The sequence below is a fragment of the Balaenoptera musculus genome, chromosome 19 (assembly GCF_009873245.2).
Source record: "Balaenoptera musculus isolate JJ_BM4_2016_0621 chromosome 19, mBalMus1.pri.v3, whole genome shotgun sequence".
Taxonomy (NCBI): Eukaryota; Metazoa; Chordata; class Mammalia; order Artiodactyla; family Balaenopteridae; genus Balaenoptera; species Balaenoptera musculus.
In genome coordinates, this window is record NC_045803.1 from 16,637,412 (window position 1) to 16,650,039 (window position 12,628).

Here is a 12,628-nt window from a genome sequence, read left to right on the forward strand (position 1 = left end):
TCTTCGTGGCCATTTCTTCTTCTCCCCATCCTCGGTGTCTATACCCTTCCCACCGCTGCCTCCAGCCTTTTCATCAATGCAAGCAGCCTCGCAGTGTCTCCGCCCCCGCGCCTGGTTGGGGGTGACAGCGCATGCGCCATCAGCGCCCCTCCCTCTCCACCCCCATCCCCCGTCGGCGTCCGGGCCTCGTCCCCTTCTCTCTGTCTCCTTCTCCCCCATCACTTCCCCAGACACTGACACCCCATTACTCCAGTTTCCCCGGTTTCAGCTTTGGTCTCCAGCCCCAGCCACCCGAGGTAAGATGGGTAGAGGGGAGGCCCGCGGAGAAGGGGAGGGGCAAAGCATCCTGCATCCTGAGATAAACAAACCGGGGGAGGGGGCGGCCTAGACTGAGGGCCCTGACGCGGGAGGAGAAGAATGGGGGACTGGCCTGGGGGAAGTGGTAGGCGCTGGGCCCACAATCCAGCGTCCTCTGATGGGTGACTGGCGTCCCTATGATTGCCCAAAATCCAGAGCTGGGGGCGTGGGAGCCACCCGGAGGCCGGGGAGCGTCTGGGGGGCTGAGATTCCGGAGACTGTGGGGCACCCTCTCTAGCTGACCTCTGCCCCCAGGATTTGCCTGAAGGCCACCCCCAACTCTGCACCTGCCCCCTGAGGGCCACCAAGGACCATGACTAAGACAGATCCCGCCCCGATGGCCCCGCCGCTCAGGGCGGAGGGAGAAGAGGAGGAGGAGGAGGATGAGCCTGTCCCAGAGCCCCGCAGCCCCACCCAGGAGCGCCGGCAGAAGCCTGTTGTGCACCCCTCGGCACCTGCCCCCCTCCCCAAGGACTACGGTAACCACCCTCCCCACTGCAATATGGCCTGGAGCCTTGGGTGGCCAGGGAGGTTTGGCTGAACTCTGCTGGTGGAGATGGTGGGAGGATTCTGGAGGATTTGAAGGTGTTCTGGAGGAGTCCTGGCCCTTGGATTCCACCCCCCATTCATTAATTCATTCACCCATTGGAGAATGGAATTGGGATAATCATAATATTTAATTCATGACACATCATTCAGTCATTTAGTCATTAAACAAGCATTTTTGGAAAGCCTGCTATGGACCTAGGAACTGGGGGCACAGCATGGAGCAAGACAGATCTCGTCTTTGCCTAAGAGAACTCACAGGCCTCAATGACAACCACACAAATAAGTATAAAAATATAAGTACATAATTACAAGACATGATGAGAATTGTGTTTGCTAAGAACCGAATTCTGTAAGAGCTTTTTAAGATATGCTTTCCCTGAGGAAATAACATTTGAGGGAGACCCAAGGATGAATTGAGGGTTAACAAGGGAAAAGATCAGGGGAAGGGGGTCCTAGGCAAGGTAACCGCAGGAGTAAAGGCTCTGAGGTAGGAAGATGTGGAGCCGAGAGGGTGGCCTCTTGGAGAAACGGGAAGTGTCTACTCATTCACCAAGCAGTATTTATCCATCACTACTACTCTGTGACAAGCCTTGTGCTAGGAGATGGAGATTTAATGGTGAGCAATCCAGGCATGATCCCTGCTCTCAGGAGAGAAGGCAAGACTAAGCAAGTAACAGGTATATAAATCGGATAAGTTCAGATTAGAGTGAATGCTATGAAAGAAATAAAAGATGGAGATATAATAGAGAATGGCTAGGGGGCAGCACCTTGAGACAGAGTGGTCAGGGTGGGTCTTCTGACGAGGTGGCATTTAGGCTGAGACCCAGAGCATGAGGAGGAATCAGCCATAGGAGAGCTGGAGAAAGAGTGTTCCAGGCTGTAAGCAGCAAGTGCAAAAACCCTGAGGCAGGACTGAGCTTGGAGCAGAAGGAAAATCCCGGTGTTGCTGTTAGGGAGTGATTGGAGTTGAGATGAGAGGTTGGCAATGGCTAGATCTGGAAGGGCCTTAAAGGCTACTGTGAGAACTCTGGATATATTCTAAGTGTGATGGCGGGGGAGAGCAGTCTGGGGGGAGGGCAGGTCTGATTTATATTTTTAAAAGCTCCCTCTGGCTACTGGGTAGAGAGGGTGGAGCTCAGCCAGAATTAGATATAGGAGGAGGCTTTTAGAAGATGTTGGCTGGGAATCCCCAGCAGCTGTAAGTTCGGAAATGAGGTTCCAAGTTCAGAGAGTAGGCGTCATCAGGATAGGGCAGGAGGGGTGGCATCTGTGGACATGTCACACACTAGAGGTGGGTCAGAGAGGCCATAAGTTGCCTTCAGTCTGATAGAAAAATAAGAACGTTATCTGGGTCTCTAGGGCCGGGTATCCACCCTGGGAAACTGGAAAATCTCCACTGGAAATGTGGCTGGATGTGGCTGGGGCCTGTGGCCTGCTGGGAATTCAAAGAGTCTAGGGTATCAGCCCCCCCATCCCCAGGAATCCTGCTTGTAGAACAAGGAGGGTTTGGTCACAGAATATGAAGGAATCTGAAAATGTGGTCTAGGACAGAGAGAGGGCTAAGGTGGACTCCAATAGGAACTCGTGTATTTATTAAATTTGTACATTAATTCAGCTAGACTGACAGAGCGCCTCCTGCATGGATAAGGGAGTGAACAAGGCAGCCTGGAAACGTCCTAGTGAGGGGGACGAGCAAGAAAGGAAGAGAATGAGGAAGAAGAGAAAGAGAGGAAAAGAGGGAGGGAGGAAGGAGTAAACAAGTAATGTTAAGTAGTGATTTTTTTCTTATTTTTTTTTCTTTTGGCCACGCCGCGTGGCATGTGGGGATCTTAGTTCCCTGACCAGGGATCGAACCCGGGCCCCCTGCACGGGAAGCGCAGTGTCTTAACCGCTGGACCACCAGGGAAGTCCCTAAGTAGTGATATTTTTAAAGAAATGAAAAAGGGCAAGAGATAAAGAAGGGCAGAGGTGCTGATTTAGCCAGGGTGGTCTGGGGAGGCCTCTCTGAAGCCTTAGGAAGATCTCAGGGAAGACGGGCCCAGGCAAGAAAAACAGCAAGCACAAAGCCCCGAGAGAGGAATTTGCCTGGCGAGTTGGAAGGACAGAAGGAGGTCAGTGTGGCTGGAGGGGAATGAGTGAGGGGGAGAGGGCGGAGAACAGACGAGGCCAGTTTGTGCAGGGCCTGTGGGCCAGGGTGAGGATTTGGGTCTGTACTCTGAGTGTGATGGGAGCCAGGGCAGGCTTGGCCAAGGAGAGCTGTGCTGTGACTGGGGTTTTAAAAAGAACACACAGGCTGCTTCCGGGAGACACCTTCTATGCGGTACTTCCCAGGGCTCTGTGTCATCTGGTCATTCATTTGCTCATCCATTCAACACGCACTGGGCTCTTGCCTTGTGCCAGCGCTGTGCTGGGTGCTGACGTTACTACAGGGCAACACTCTAAAGGGGGGAGATGGAAGTTCCTCTGGGCACACCCTGGCTGGCCACAGGTTGGATCCTGCCCATGGATCCATTTTATGTGCACTGCACAGTAATTGAAATTTGGGGAGATTTTTCTTAAAAACCGTGATCTCTGGCTTTCTAATTTCCTTTACCCTGGAGATTTGGCTAAACCATGCCCTGACAGGGCAACATGCGCTAGAGCAGTAGCAGCCCCCTTGGGCATGCAGACTCCTTACCACACTCTTGTTTCATGGGGTGGAGTTTGCTGCTATATGATCTTCCAATTTTTCAAGATACACCAGGCATCCACATTTTTATGTGAAACCTCCTGATTTTGAAACCTCACTCTGGCCACACAGAAAATGCCTGTGGCCCATGTGCCACCAGTTTGAGACTCTTGCATTAGAAGGTTTTAAAGGTCTAGAGCTCCTCTGCCTTAGGATGGAAGGAAGGGGGTCAGTCCACAGTTTGCCTGGGGTGACCTTGGACCTCTCACCACCCTAGCCTTCACCTTCTTCGACCCCAACGACCCTGCCTGCCAGGAGATTCTGTTTGACCCGCAGACCACCATCCCTGAGCTGTTCGCCATTGTGCGCCAGTGGGTGCCCCAAGTCCAGCACAAGATTGATGTCATTGGCAATGAGGTGAGAGCGCTGGGGAAGCGAGGGGGGAGAGGAAGGGGTTCCTCATGTGTTTGGGTAACCCTCCCTGGTCCCCTGGTACTCCCAGATTCTGCGTCGAGGCTGCCATGTGAATGATCGTGATGGGCTGACCGACATGACACTGCTCCATTATGCGTGCAAGGCGGGGGCCCACGGAGTCGGTGAGGGTCCAAACCCCCAAACCTAACTCCCACGCCCAACACGCTCAGAACCCCGGCCCTCAGACCTCCATCCTGGACCCACAGCCTAAGATCCCAAAGTGCAGTCCCTGAAGCCCTGGGCCTTCCCCATGCCCTGGGCCCACACTCTGGAGGAGGGGACCCAAGCTGACCTGGGCTGTCGCGCAGGGGACCCCGCGGCGGCTGTACGCCTCTCGCAGCAGCTGCTGGCACTGGGCGCAGACGTGACCCTGCGCAGCCGCTGGACCAACATGAACGCGCTTCACTACGCGGCCTATTTTGACGTGCCGGATCTCGTGCGCGTGCTACTGAAGGGTGCACGGCCCCGAGGTGAGGAGGAGGGGCCGGGCTGGGAGGGGCAGGACCTAGGCGAGGAAGGAGGGCTGGAAGCAGAAGGAGGGTACCCAGGTGTGGGGGGAGGAGACAAGTGAGAAGGCGGGGAAGGCGACTGATGGGGCCTGGCATGGGAGGCCAGGGTGGGAGGCGGGAGGCGTGAGGCGCGAGGTGCGGGAGAAGGAGTTCAGGGGTCCAAAACGTCAGGGCCTGGCGGGAGCTGGTTGGGAGGGGTGTGGCCGAGGAGGGGCGGGGCTCTGCGTCAGAGGCTGCGGGAGGCCCCGGGGCCTGCGGGTTAAGAGATGGAGGAAGAGGCTGGAAGGCAGCCGGAGGGCTGGGGTGCTGAGGGCGCTCACCCGGAACCCTCCTCTCACACACTTCCCAGTGGTGAACTCCACGTGCAGTGACTTCAACCATGGCTCAGCCCTGCACATCGCTGCCTCCAACCTGTGCCTGGGCGCGGCCAAATGTTTGCTGGAACACGGCGCCAACCCGGCGCTTCGGGTACTGCCACCCTGGCCCAGTCCTGTTATCTTCCTTCTCCTTCCTCCCCAACCGCTTTCTGGCCAGCAGGCCTCTGCAGAGGATGGGAGCGGGGGAGGGGGCGGGGCAGGACCACTTGAGTTTCTTGAAGCTCTCATTCCCCATTGGCCCAGTTGGACCCTTAACCCGGTACCACAGGAGCCCATTTTCAGTGTTTGTCCTTCACATGGCCCCATTCCGGGCTTGGGGTCTTGGCCCTGAAGGCATGACCTACAGCACTGAAGTGGGACCTTCATTCCCTATTGGCTCCACACTTGACATCCCCAGCCTGAGGTCTCAGGGGTGGACTTCCCTGGGGACCGTGGTCTGTACCTTAATGCCCCACCCCTTCCCATTTCCAAGTTGGCCCAGGGTATGACCTACTCCCACCTCTGCCTCACCTCCTCCCGGGGTCTCTGGGGGCATGGGCTCAGTGGGAGTGCAGCCTATGCCGCTGAGTCTTTGCTCCCTCTCTTCCTGTTGGCCCCCAGAACCGAAAGGGACAGGTGCCAGCGGAGGTGGTCCCAGACCCCATGGACATGTCCCTGGACAAGGCAGAGGCGGCGCTGGTGGCCAAGGAGCTGCGGACGCTACTGGAGGAGGCTGTGCCGCTCTCCTGCGCCCTCCCCAAGGTCACGCTACCCAACTATGACAACGTCCCAGGCAATCTCATGCTCAGCGCACTGGGTCTGCGCCTGGGAGACCGCGTGCTACTGGATGGCCAGAAGGTCAGGGACTGGAGCAGGGAGGGGAGGGCAGGACTCAGCCCTCATCCCTCAGAGCTGGGTCTTTGGGCAGAGTGCAGCCTCTCCCCTTTGCCTGCCCACCCTCGCAGTCATGCACACAGTATTCATTTCGTCTAACAGTTGTTCTGTGAGTGCCTCCTTTGTGCCCCACCCAAGCTGAGCTCTCAGACCAAAGGGGAAGGCAGATCCATCTCCTGACAGTGACAACCCGGAGCCGTCGTGGCTCATGAGGAAGCACATGCAGAGTGATCAGCGTAACTCTGCCCCCTTTGGGTCCCCCTGGGCCTTGTGGTTCCCATCCAGGGGCCACTTGTGTTCCCAGAGTGATCAATACTTTGCTCACTTGAAGATGCTGAGGAGTGAGCCAGGAGAAGAGAGGGAGAAGGGGGCCTTAGGGAGGGGGAGCAGGTATAAAGTCCCAGAGGACAGAGAGAATCTTCATGCATCCAAGCATTCCAAGTTTGATTCATTTACCTGGTGTCCCTCAGGCTCCATGCTGGACCCAGCCTGTCCTTGGGGATAAAGGCCTGTGTTAGCCCCAGCCCTGCTCTCATAGAACTCCATTTCTATTGAGGAAGAGACAGTCAATAAAGTATACCCATAGTTAAGATAATTTCTAGTAGCAACAAAGGCTTTGAAAACCATTAAATGCTTGGATTTAATAAATTGGCCCTGGCTGAGGGCCAAGGTGGTTTTAGCTAAGGTCTTCTGAGAAGGCTTCTCTGAGGAGGTGATATCTGAGCTGAGATGGGAAGGAGCTCACCTTGCAAAAATATGGAGACAGAGGAGACCGCAGGTACAAAGTCCCAGAGGAGGGGAGGGGTAGTGTGACTGGAGGGGAGTTATCTAGGGAGGGTGAAGTGGAGACGTTAGCAGGGGCTGGATCTCACCAGGCCTGCAGGCCACTGGAGTGAATTTGAATTTCGTTTCTTTGTACAGTGAGAAGCCATAAAAGTCACATTTTGTTTCGTAATCAAGAGTTTTGCATGCATCAGTCCCATCTGGAAAGTTTCTGTACATGATCTAATCAAATCAGTGTGACAGTTTTGAAAGCAGGATGGGTTGATTCTCTCCATTTTACAATATAGAAGACTGTAAGAAGCCCAAGAGGTGAAACTCTTTGTCTGAAGACATGTAATAACAACCTCTGCCTGTAGAGAAGCAGCATAGCACAGTGGTTATGAACTCAGGCTCAGGGATTTGCTCAGGCAGATCTCAGCTTTGCCACTTACCAGCTGTGGGGCCAGTGATTTCACCTCTCTGGGCATCAGTTTCTTCATCTGTAAAATGGAGGTGATAGTACCCACTTGAGGGGGGTTGTTTGAGGTTTATTTTACTTTATTTTTTTAAATTAATTTTTATTGGCATATAGTTGATTTACAATGTTGTGTTAGTTTCTGCTGAACAGCAAAGTGAATCAGTTATGTATATACATATATCCACTGTCTTTTTAGATTATTTTCGAGGTTTAAATTAGTTAAAATGTGTGTAAAGCCCTTAGAATAGGGCTTGGCTCTTTGTGTGCCAGGCACTGTTCTGATCCCCACACCAACTCTCCAAAGTAGGCACTATTATTTAGCCCATTTTATAGATGAGGAACTGAGGCTTAGAGCAGTGAAGAAGCCTCACACCAATGATAATAACCACACTCACTGCAGCTAAGCAACTTCACATATATTAAAAATGTTTCCACCAGATAACCAGCCTCTGAGGTGGATTGTTATCCCCATTTTCCAAATGAAACCTAGGCCCCGTGAGGTCCCTTTACCAAAGTTACAGGATAATAATAGTCAACACTTACTGATCCCTTTCTCAGCACCAGGCCCTGTTCTGAGGGCTTTTATGTCTCTATAGCATTCATGTCCAATAGACCTTTTTGTGAGATTGGAAATGTTCTGTGTCTGTGTAGTCCAGTGAAGTAGCCATTAGCCACATGTGGCTATTAAGCACTTGAAATGTGGCTAGTGTGATTGGAGAAATGATATTTTAATTTAATTTTAGTTAATTTAAATTGTCATATGTGGCTAGTGGCCATTTACTGCATCGGACAGCGCAGCTCTGTAACAATCCTGTAAGGTGGGTGAGATTTCTGTTCCCATTTCGCAGATGAGGACGTTGAGGCACAGTACAGTTAAGTTATACAACCAGTGAATGGTGATGTCCAAGCTGAGATTTAAGCCTGGGGCTCCCTCATCCATCCCACCATGCTGCCTGTGTGCCGGTGATCTTATCATGGCCTCTCAAGGTGCACGCAAGCCATATCCTCCCTTGTTTCCTCAGACGGGCACGCTACGGTTCTGCGGGACCACGGAGTTCGCCAGCGGCCAGTGGGTGGGCGTGGAACTGGATGAACCTGAGGGCAAGAATGATGGCAGTGTTGGGGGTGTCCGGTACTTCATCTGCCCTCCCAAGCAGGGTCAGTCCCACTGGGTCCCAGAAGGATGGTGGTGGGGTCCACTCAGTAGTTCTGATGCTGCTGCTGAGTGCTGGGGTTGGGAGGTGATGGGGGGGCGGTCAGAGGGCAGAGGCTTGGACAACTCCCAGCCCAGGCTCTGTCCCCCCAGGTCTCTTTGCCTCTGTGTCCAAGATCTCCAAGGCAGTGGACGCACCTCCCTCATCCGTCACCTCCACACCTCGGACTCCCCGGATGGACTTCTCCCGTGTCACTGGCAAAGGCCGCAGGGAACACAAAGGTCAGAGGGGGAGCCCTAGGAGTGACGAGAGCCATTCTTGAGGATATTCTGTGGGTAGTCCAGCTTCTGTGACTCAGTTTCTCCTCAGGCTCAAACTCCCATTTTAGAGGATGACCTCTGAGTTCCTGACTTTTGTGCCTCAGTTTCTCCTTTGACTCAGTACTGGTCCCACCCAGTTCTTGCAAGGACCTGTGTTTTCCCTGCCCCCTATGACTTAGTTTCCCCTTAGACCCAAAGGTTTTCTCCCAGTTTTAGGGAAGAATCTACAGGGTTCCTGGCTTTAGTGACTTGATTTATCCTCAGACCTAACTCCCCCCTTCATTTTAAAAGGACAGTTTCTGGGTTTCTGACTTCTGAGACTCAGTTTTTCCCTTGGCCCAAATATCCTCAACTTTGAGAAAGAGTTTTGAGGTTCTCTAGGTTCTTGACTTAGTTGTCCCTCAGGCCCAAAGCCCCCACCCTCAGTTCTCTGGCAGCTGGGATTGTTTCCTTTCAAGCCCACCCCCCAGCCCCATTTCAGAGGAAGGCTCGTCTCGTTTGAGCCAGGACAGTTTCTACCTTGTGGCTTTCTGGGTGACACGGGGCCCCCAGGGCTGGCATCCGGAGGCCTCACCCTCACCCCTTGTCCCCTCCCCGCCAGGTAAGAAGAAGCCCCCATCATCCCCGTCTCTGGGCAGCCTGCAGCAGCGTGAAGGAGCTAAGGCTGAGGTTGGAGACCAAGTCCTCGTCGCAGGCCAGAAGCAAGGGATCGTGCGTTTCTATGGGAAGACAGACTTTGCCCCAGGTGAGGATAGCTATCTGGGCTGGGGGCAGGCAGGGCCTTGAGGCATCCTGACACTCTCCTGTTGCAGGTTACTGGTACGGCATAGAGCTAGACCAGCCCACCGGCAAGCATGATGGCTCTGTCTTTGGTGTCCGGTACTTCACCTGCCCCCAACGGCATGGAGTCTTTGCACCAGCATCTCGAATTCAGAGGTGAGCCCAAACTCTGGTCACAACTCAGGGCACCACCCAGAATCCTGATCCCCCGCTTGGATGTCTCCTCCTCTGGGACCAGGAGGACAGTGTGGATATCCACCCCCATACCCTAGCTCTTTCGTCGTAGGCCCCCCGGGGCTCTGCTCCTGGTCAGACCCTGGCCTCTTGTGGCTCTGACTCCTCCCACTCCTCGTGTCTCCCCAGGATTGGTGGATCCACTGACCCCCCTGGGGATAATGTTGGAGCCAAAAAAGTACATCAAGTGACAAGTGAGTTGGGGGCTGGCTGTGGGAGGAGTGTGGATTTGGGGATAGGAGGAAAGGTCTTGGGTCCTCAGGTATATGCTGGTGACAGAATCTCCAGTATTTAACTGGGGACACAGGGTCCAGGAAATGATGAGACAGGATCCCAAAAAGGATGGGCGCTATAGGGATGGGGATGTTAACGAGAAGGCTCTGAGCAGGCACCGGGGACGTGGGTAGGTCTTGGAGGACACAGGGAATATTATTGACAAGAGGTCTAGATGGCTATTGGGAATGGAGGATATTGGGGATGTGGATAAATATTAATGAAAAAGAGTCTGGGTGGATATTGAGGACAGAGGTGGATCTATCATCCCCTCACCTGAGACCTCGCCCTTCCCTTCAGTGACGCAGCCCAAACGCACCTTCACAACAGTCCGGACCCCAAAGGACATCGCATCAGAGAACTCCATCTCCAGGTACGTAGCAACCCTTGGCCCCCCTCTCCTGTGGGATATTCAGGGAGAGGCATCCACCAGGCCATTGGACACAGGGAGGCTGGAGTTCTGGGTTGGGGCTGGAAATAGAGGTTAGGAAAACATACGACTAGTTAGCTTACCCAGAAACAGTCTTTAGGGAGTGAGGCCCCATAGTGAATTCTGGTGACTTCAGCTTTTATATATATATATATATATATATATATATATTTGGCTGCACCGGGTCTTAGTTGTGGCACACGGGATCTTCATCGCGGCATGCGGCATCTAGTTCCCTGACCAGGGATCGAACCTGGGCCCCCTGTGTTGTGAGCACAGAGTCTTAACCACTGGACCGGCAGGGAAATCCCTGGTGACTTCAACTTTAAGGGGCAGGTAAAGGAGGCAGAACACCTTCCGCTCCACGGGAGCCTGAGAGGGCACAGCTGGAGAGACAGAGGCAGAATCCAGAAAGGCCAAATCCCAGACACTTGGGGAAGAGCTGGGTGGTGACGGATCCAGATGCTCTCGCATCCTGCACCAGCGTGTGACACAGTTCTCTTCCCCAGGTTGCTCTTCTGTTGCTGGTTTCCCTGGATGCTGAGGGCGGAGATGCAGTCTTAGAGGCTCTGGACATCTGAGAGAGACACAGAGCCTCCTCTAGCATCTGCTGACACAAGGAGCCCCCGAGTCACCCTGAGATAGAGATTCCCAGTAACACATCCAGAATAGAGACCCCCATTAGCCAGCCCTCGATCACTGAGGCCCCATTATTAACAGATTCCCTCATGATAACCCCCCAAATACAGACCCTATGTTACCCAGAAAGAGATTCCCTAAGTGTAGTACCTTCAGGCTAGTCCCAACCCCTCAGAGCAGACCCCCCCAATAACAGATTTCCACATCACCCCAAATGACGGTGACTTTCTCTACATAATGCTCCACAGCAGAACATTCCTGAGTCACTAGTCACTGGATCAGAACCCTTCCCTGTTAACAAAGACCCCCCCCTCCACCATCAAGTCCCCTTGAAAGAAACACCTCCAGAGCAAGAGTAACAAACCCACATTTAACATCAGTCCCCTCAAGATGTTGTGACCCCCATGGTCACCCCAAACCCCTTACACTGCAATCAGAGACTCCCTCCATTAACGAAACCCCCTGCTCTTACCCCTCAAGAAGAAACCCCCATTAACCAGCCCACTGTCACCCCCAATTTACAGATACCAAAACAGTACTGGAAGTGCTAATTACAGGACCCCCAAGTCTTCCTATCCTCTGCACCCTCAAGAAACCCCCAGTGCCTTGTACGAAGCCCACCCCATGCGGCCCACAGCACCTGTGCTGGCCAGGCTCCCAGAAAATTCTCTATTTTTAAAGTAATTATTTCCCCCTTTGGGGGGACTCCAAAATTTGGAGGTCCCATTCTGGGACTCTGAGGATCCCAAACCCCAGAGTACATGTCCTAAACTCCCCTGTGCCCCCAAGTCCTACAGCCCCTAGGAGACCCCAAAGCCCTAACTCCCAGGATCCCCAAATCATGGAATCCCCAAATCCCCAGGGAATCCCAAATTTAATAAATCCAATCCCAAGCCCCCAGGAAACCTCAATCATGGAGGTTCTTGTGCCTGGGATGGAGGAGATATGCATCCCGGGCCCCCAGAGCACCTCAAGCCCTATTCATAGGCACCAGGAAACCCCAAACAGGAATTCTCATCCCTGGAAACCAGAGGACTTCAATGCCCTGAGTCCATGGATCTCAAGACACCCAAATTCCAACAGCACCAGCCCCAAGGGAACCCCAAATCCTCAAGCCTCCATCTCATACATGAGGGGCATCAAGGCCTTGAGGGGATCGCAAATCCTGGAGTCCCCATTTCAATCTACATTCTGGTCACAGGTCCAAAACACCAAATCTAAGTTACTGGCCCTGAAGGACCTCAGAGCACCCTGGCCAGACTAACAGCCCGACGGAGACCCTGAAGGCCCAGGGGTCCAGGGCAGACCTGGGGCCCTGAAAACCAAGGACAGCTCACGACTGCCCCTTCACTGCATGTCCCCAAACTCAGCATGACCCCTACCCCCTTCAATAAAGACGTTTCTACGGCTCTCTGTGTTGGGTCGGTGTTTAGGGAGTTACGGCCCTGCCTCTACCCTTGCTGGGTACAGCAATCTTGCATCCCTGCGGCTTTATATAGGATGGTCTAACCTGCGGGGAGTCCTTCCAACCACCGCGTTTTTCCTGCGGCCGCCACGGCTGCCCCTCCTTTCCGGGCTCTCCGCAGCGTGGACAGGTTCCGTTCTGGAGCTCTGATTGGTCGATGTCAGACGAAGACCCGTCTCTGAAGGGGCCCCAGTGGCTCAGAGGCCGGGAGGCACAGCCTGTCACCGAACGAGGGTGAGGGGGCGGAACAATAGTGTGTGAGAACGCCGATTGGGTGGAAGGAGGA

At 53.8% G+C, this 12,628-nt stretch overlaps 1 protein-coding gene, 1 long non-coding RNA gene and 1 other non-coding gene across 3 annotated transcripts; 1 reads left to right on the top strand and 2 right to left on the bottom strand.

Annotated features, from left to right (window-relative positions):
- Positions 1 to 128: 128 nt before the first annotated feature.
- CLIP3 (CAP-Gly domain containing linker protein 3) lies at positions 129 to 12,286 on the top strand. Its single transcript, XM_036832877.1, has 14 exons — positions 129 to 296; positions 613 to 836; positions 3,852 to 3,991; positions 4,077 to 4,170; positions 4,357 to 4,518; positions 4,907 to 5,025; positions 5,535 to 5,771; positions 8,070 to 8,205; positions 8,354 to 8,482; positions 9,123 to 9,266; positions 9,334 to 9,457; positions 9,665 to 9,729; positions 10,109 to 10,181; positions 10,748 to 12,286. Exons 2-14 carry the CDS (start codon positions 671 to 673, stop codon positions 10,800 to 10,802), a joined length of 1,644 nt encoding a protein of 547 aa, XP_036688772.1. The 5' UTR covers positions 129 to 296; positions 613 to 670; the 3' UTR covers positions 10,803 to 12,286.
- Positions 7,755 to 12,485, bottom strand: LOC118885019. Its single transcript, XR_005017425.1, has 4 exons — positions 12,388 to 12,485; positions 10,593 to 10,815; positions 10,128 to 10,279; positions 7,755 to 8,142 (listed from the first exon to the last, which is right to left on the bottom strand). It is a non-coding gene; the product is annotated as an uncharacterized LOC118885019 (long non-coding RNA).
- On the bottom strand, positions 10,471 to 10,543 carry TRNAV-CAC. The gene has a single exon. It is a non-coding gene; the product is annotated as a tRNA-Val (tRNA).
- Positions 12,486 to 12,628: the final 143 nt, after the last annotated feature.

What these genes read in the sequence shown, in the direction of transcription:
- CLIP3 (XM_036832877.1), top strand. Translation starts at nt 671, where the DNA reads ATGACTAAGACAGATCCCGCCCCGATGGCCCCGCCGCTCAGGGCGGAG. An exon ending in TGCTACTGGATGGCCAGAAG is followed by an intron (nt 5,772 to 8,069) that starts GTCAGGGACTGG and finishes TTGTTTCCTCAG; the next exon opens with ACGGGCACGCTACGGTTCTG. An exon ending in CATCTGCCCTCCCAAGCAGG is followed by an intron (nt 8,206 to 8,353) that starts GTCAGTCCCACT and finishes CTGTCCCCCCAG; the next exon opens with GTCTCTTTGCCTCTGTGTCC.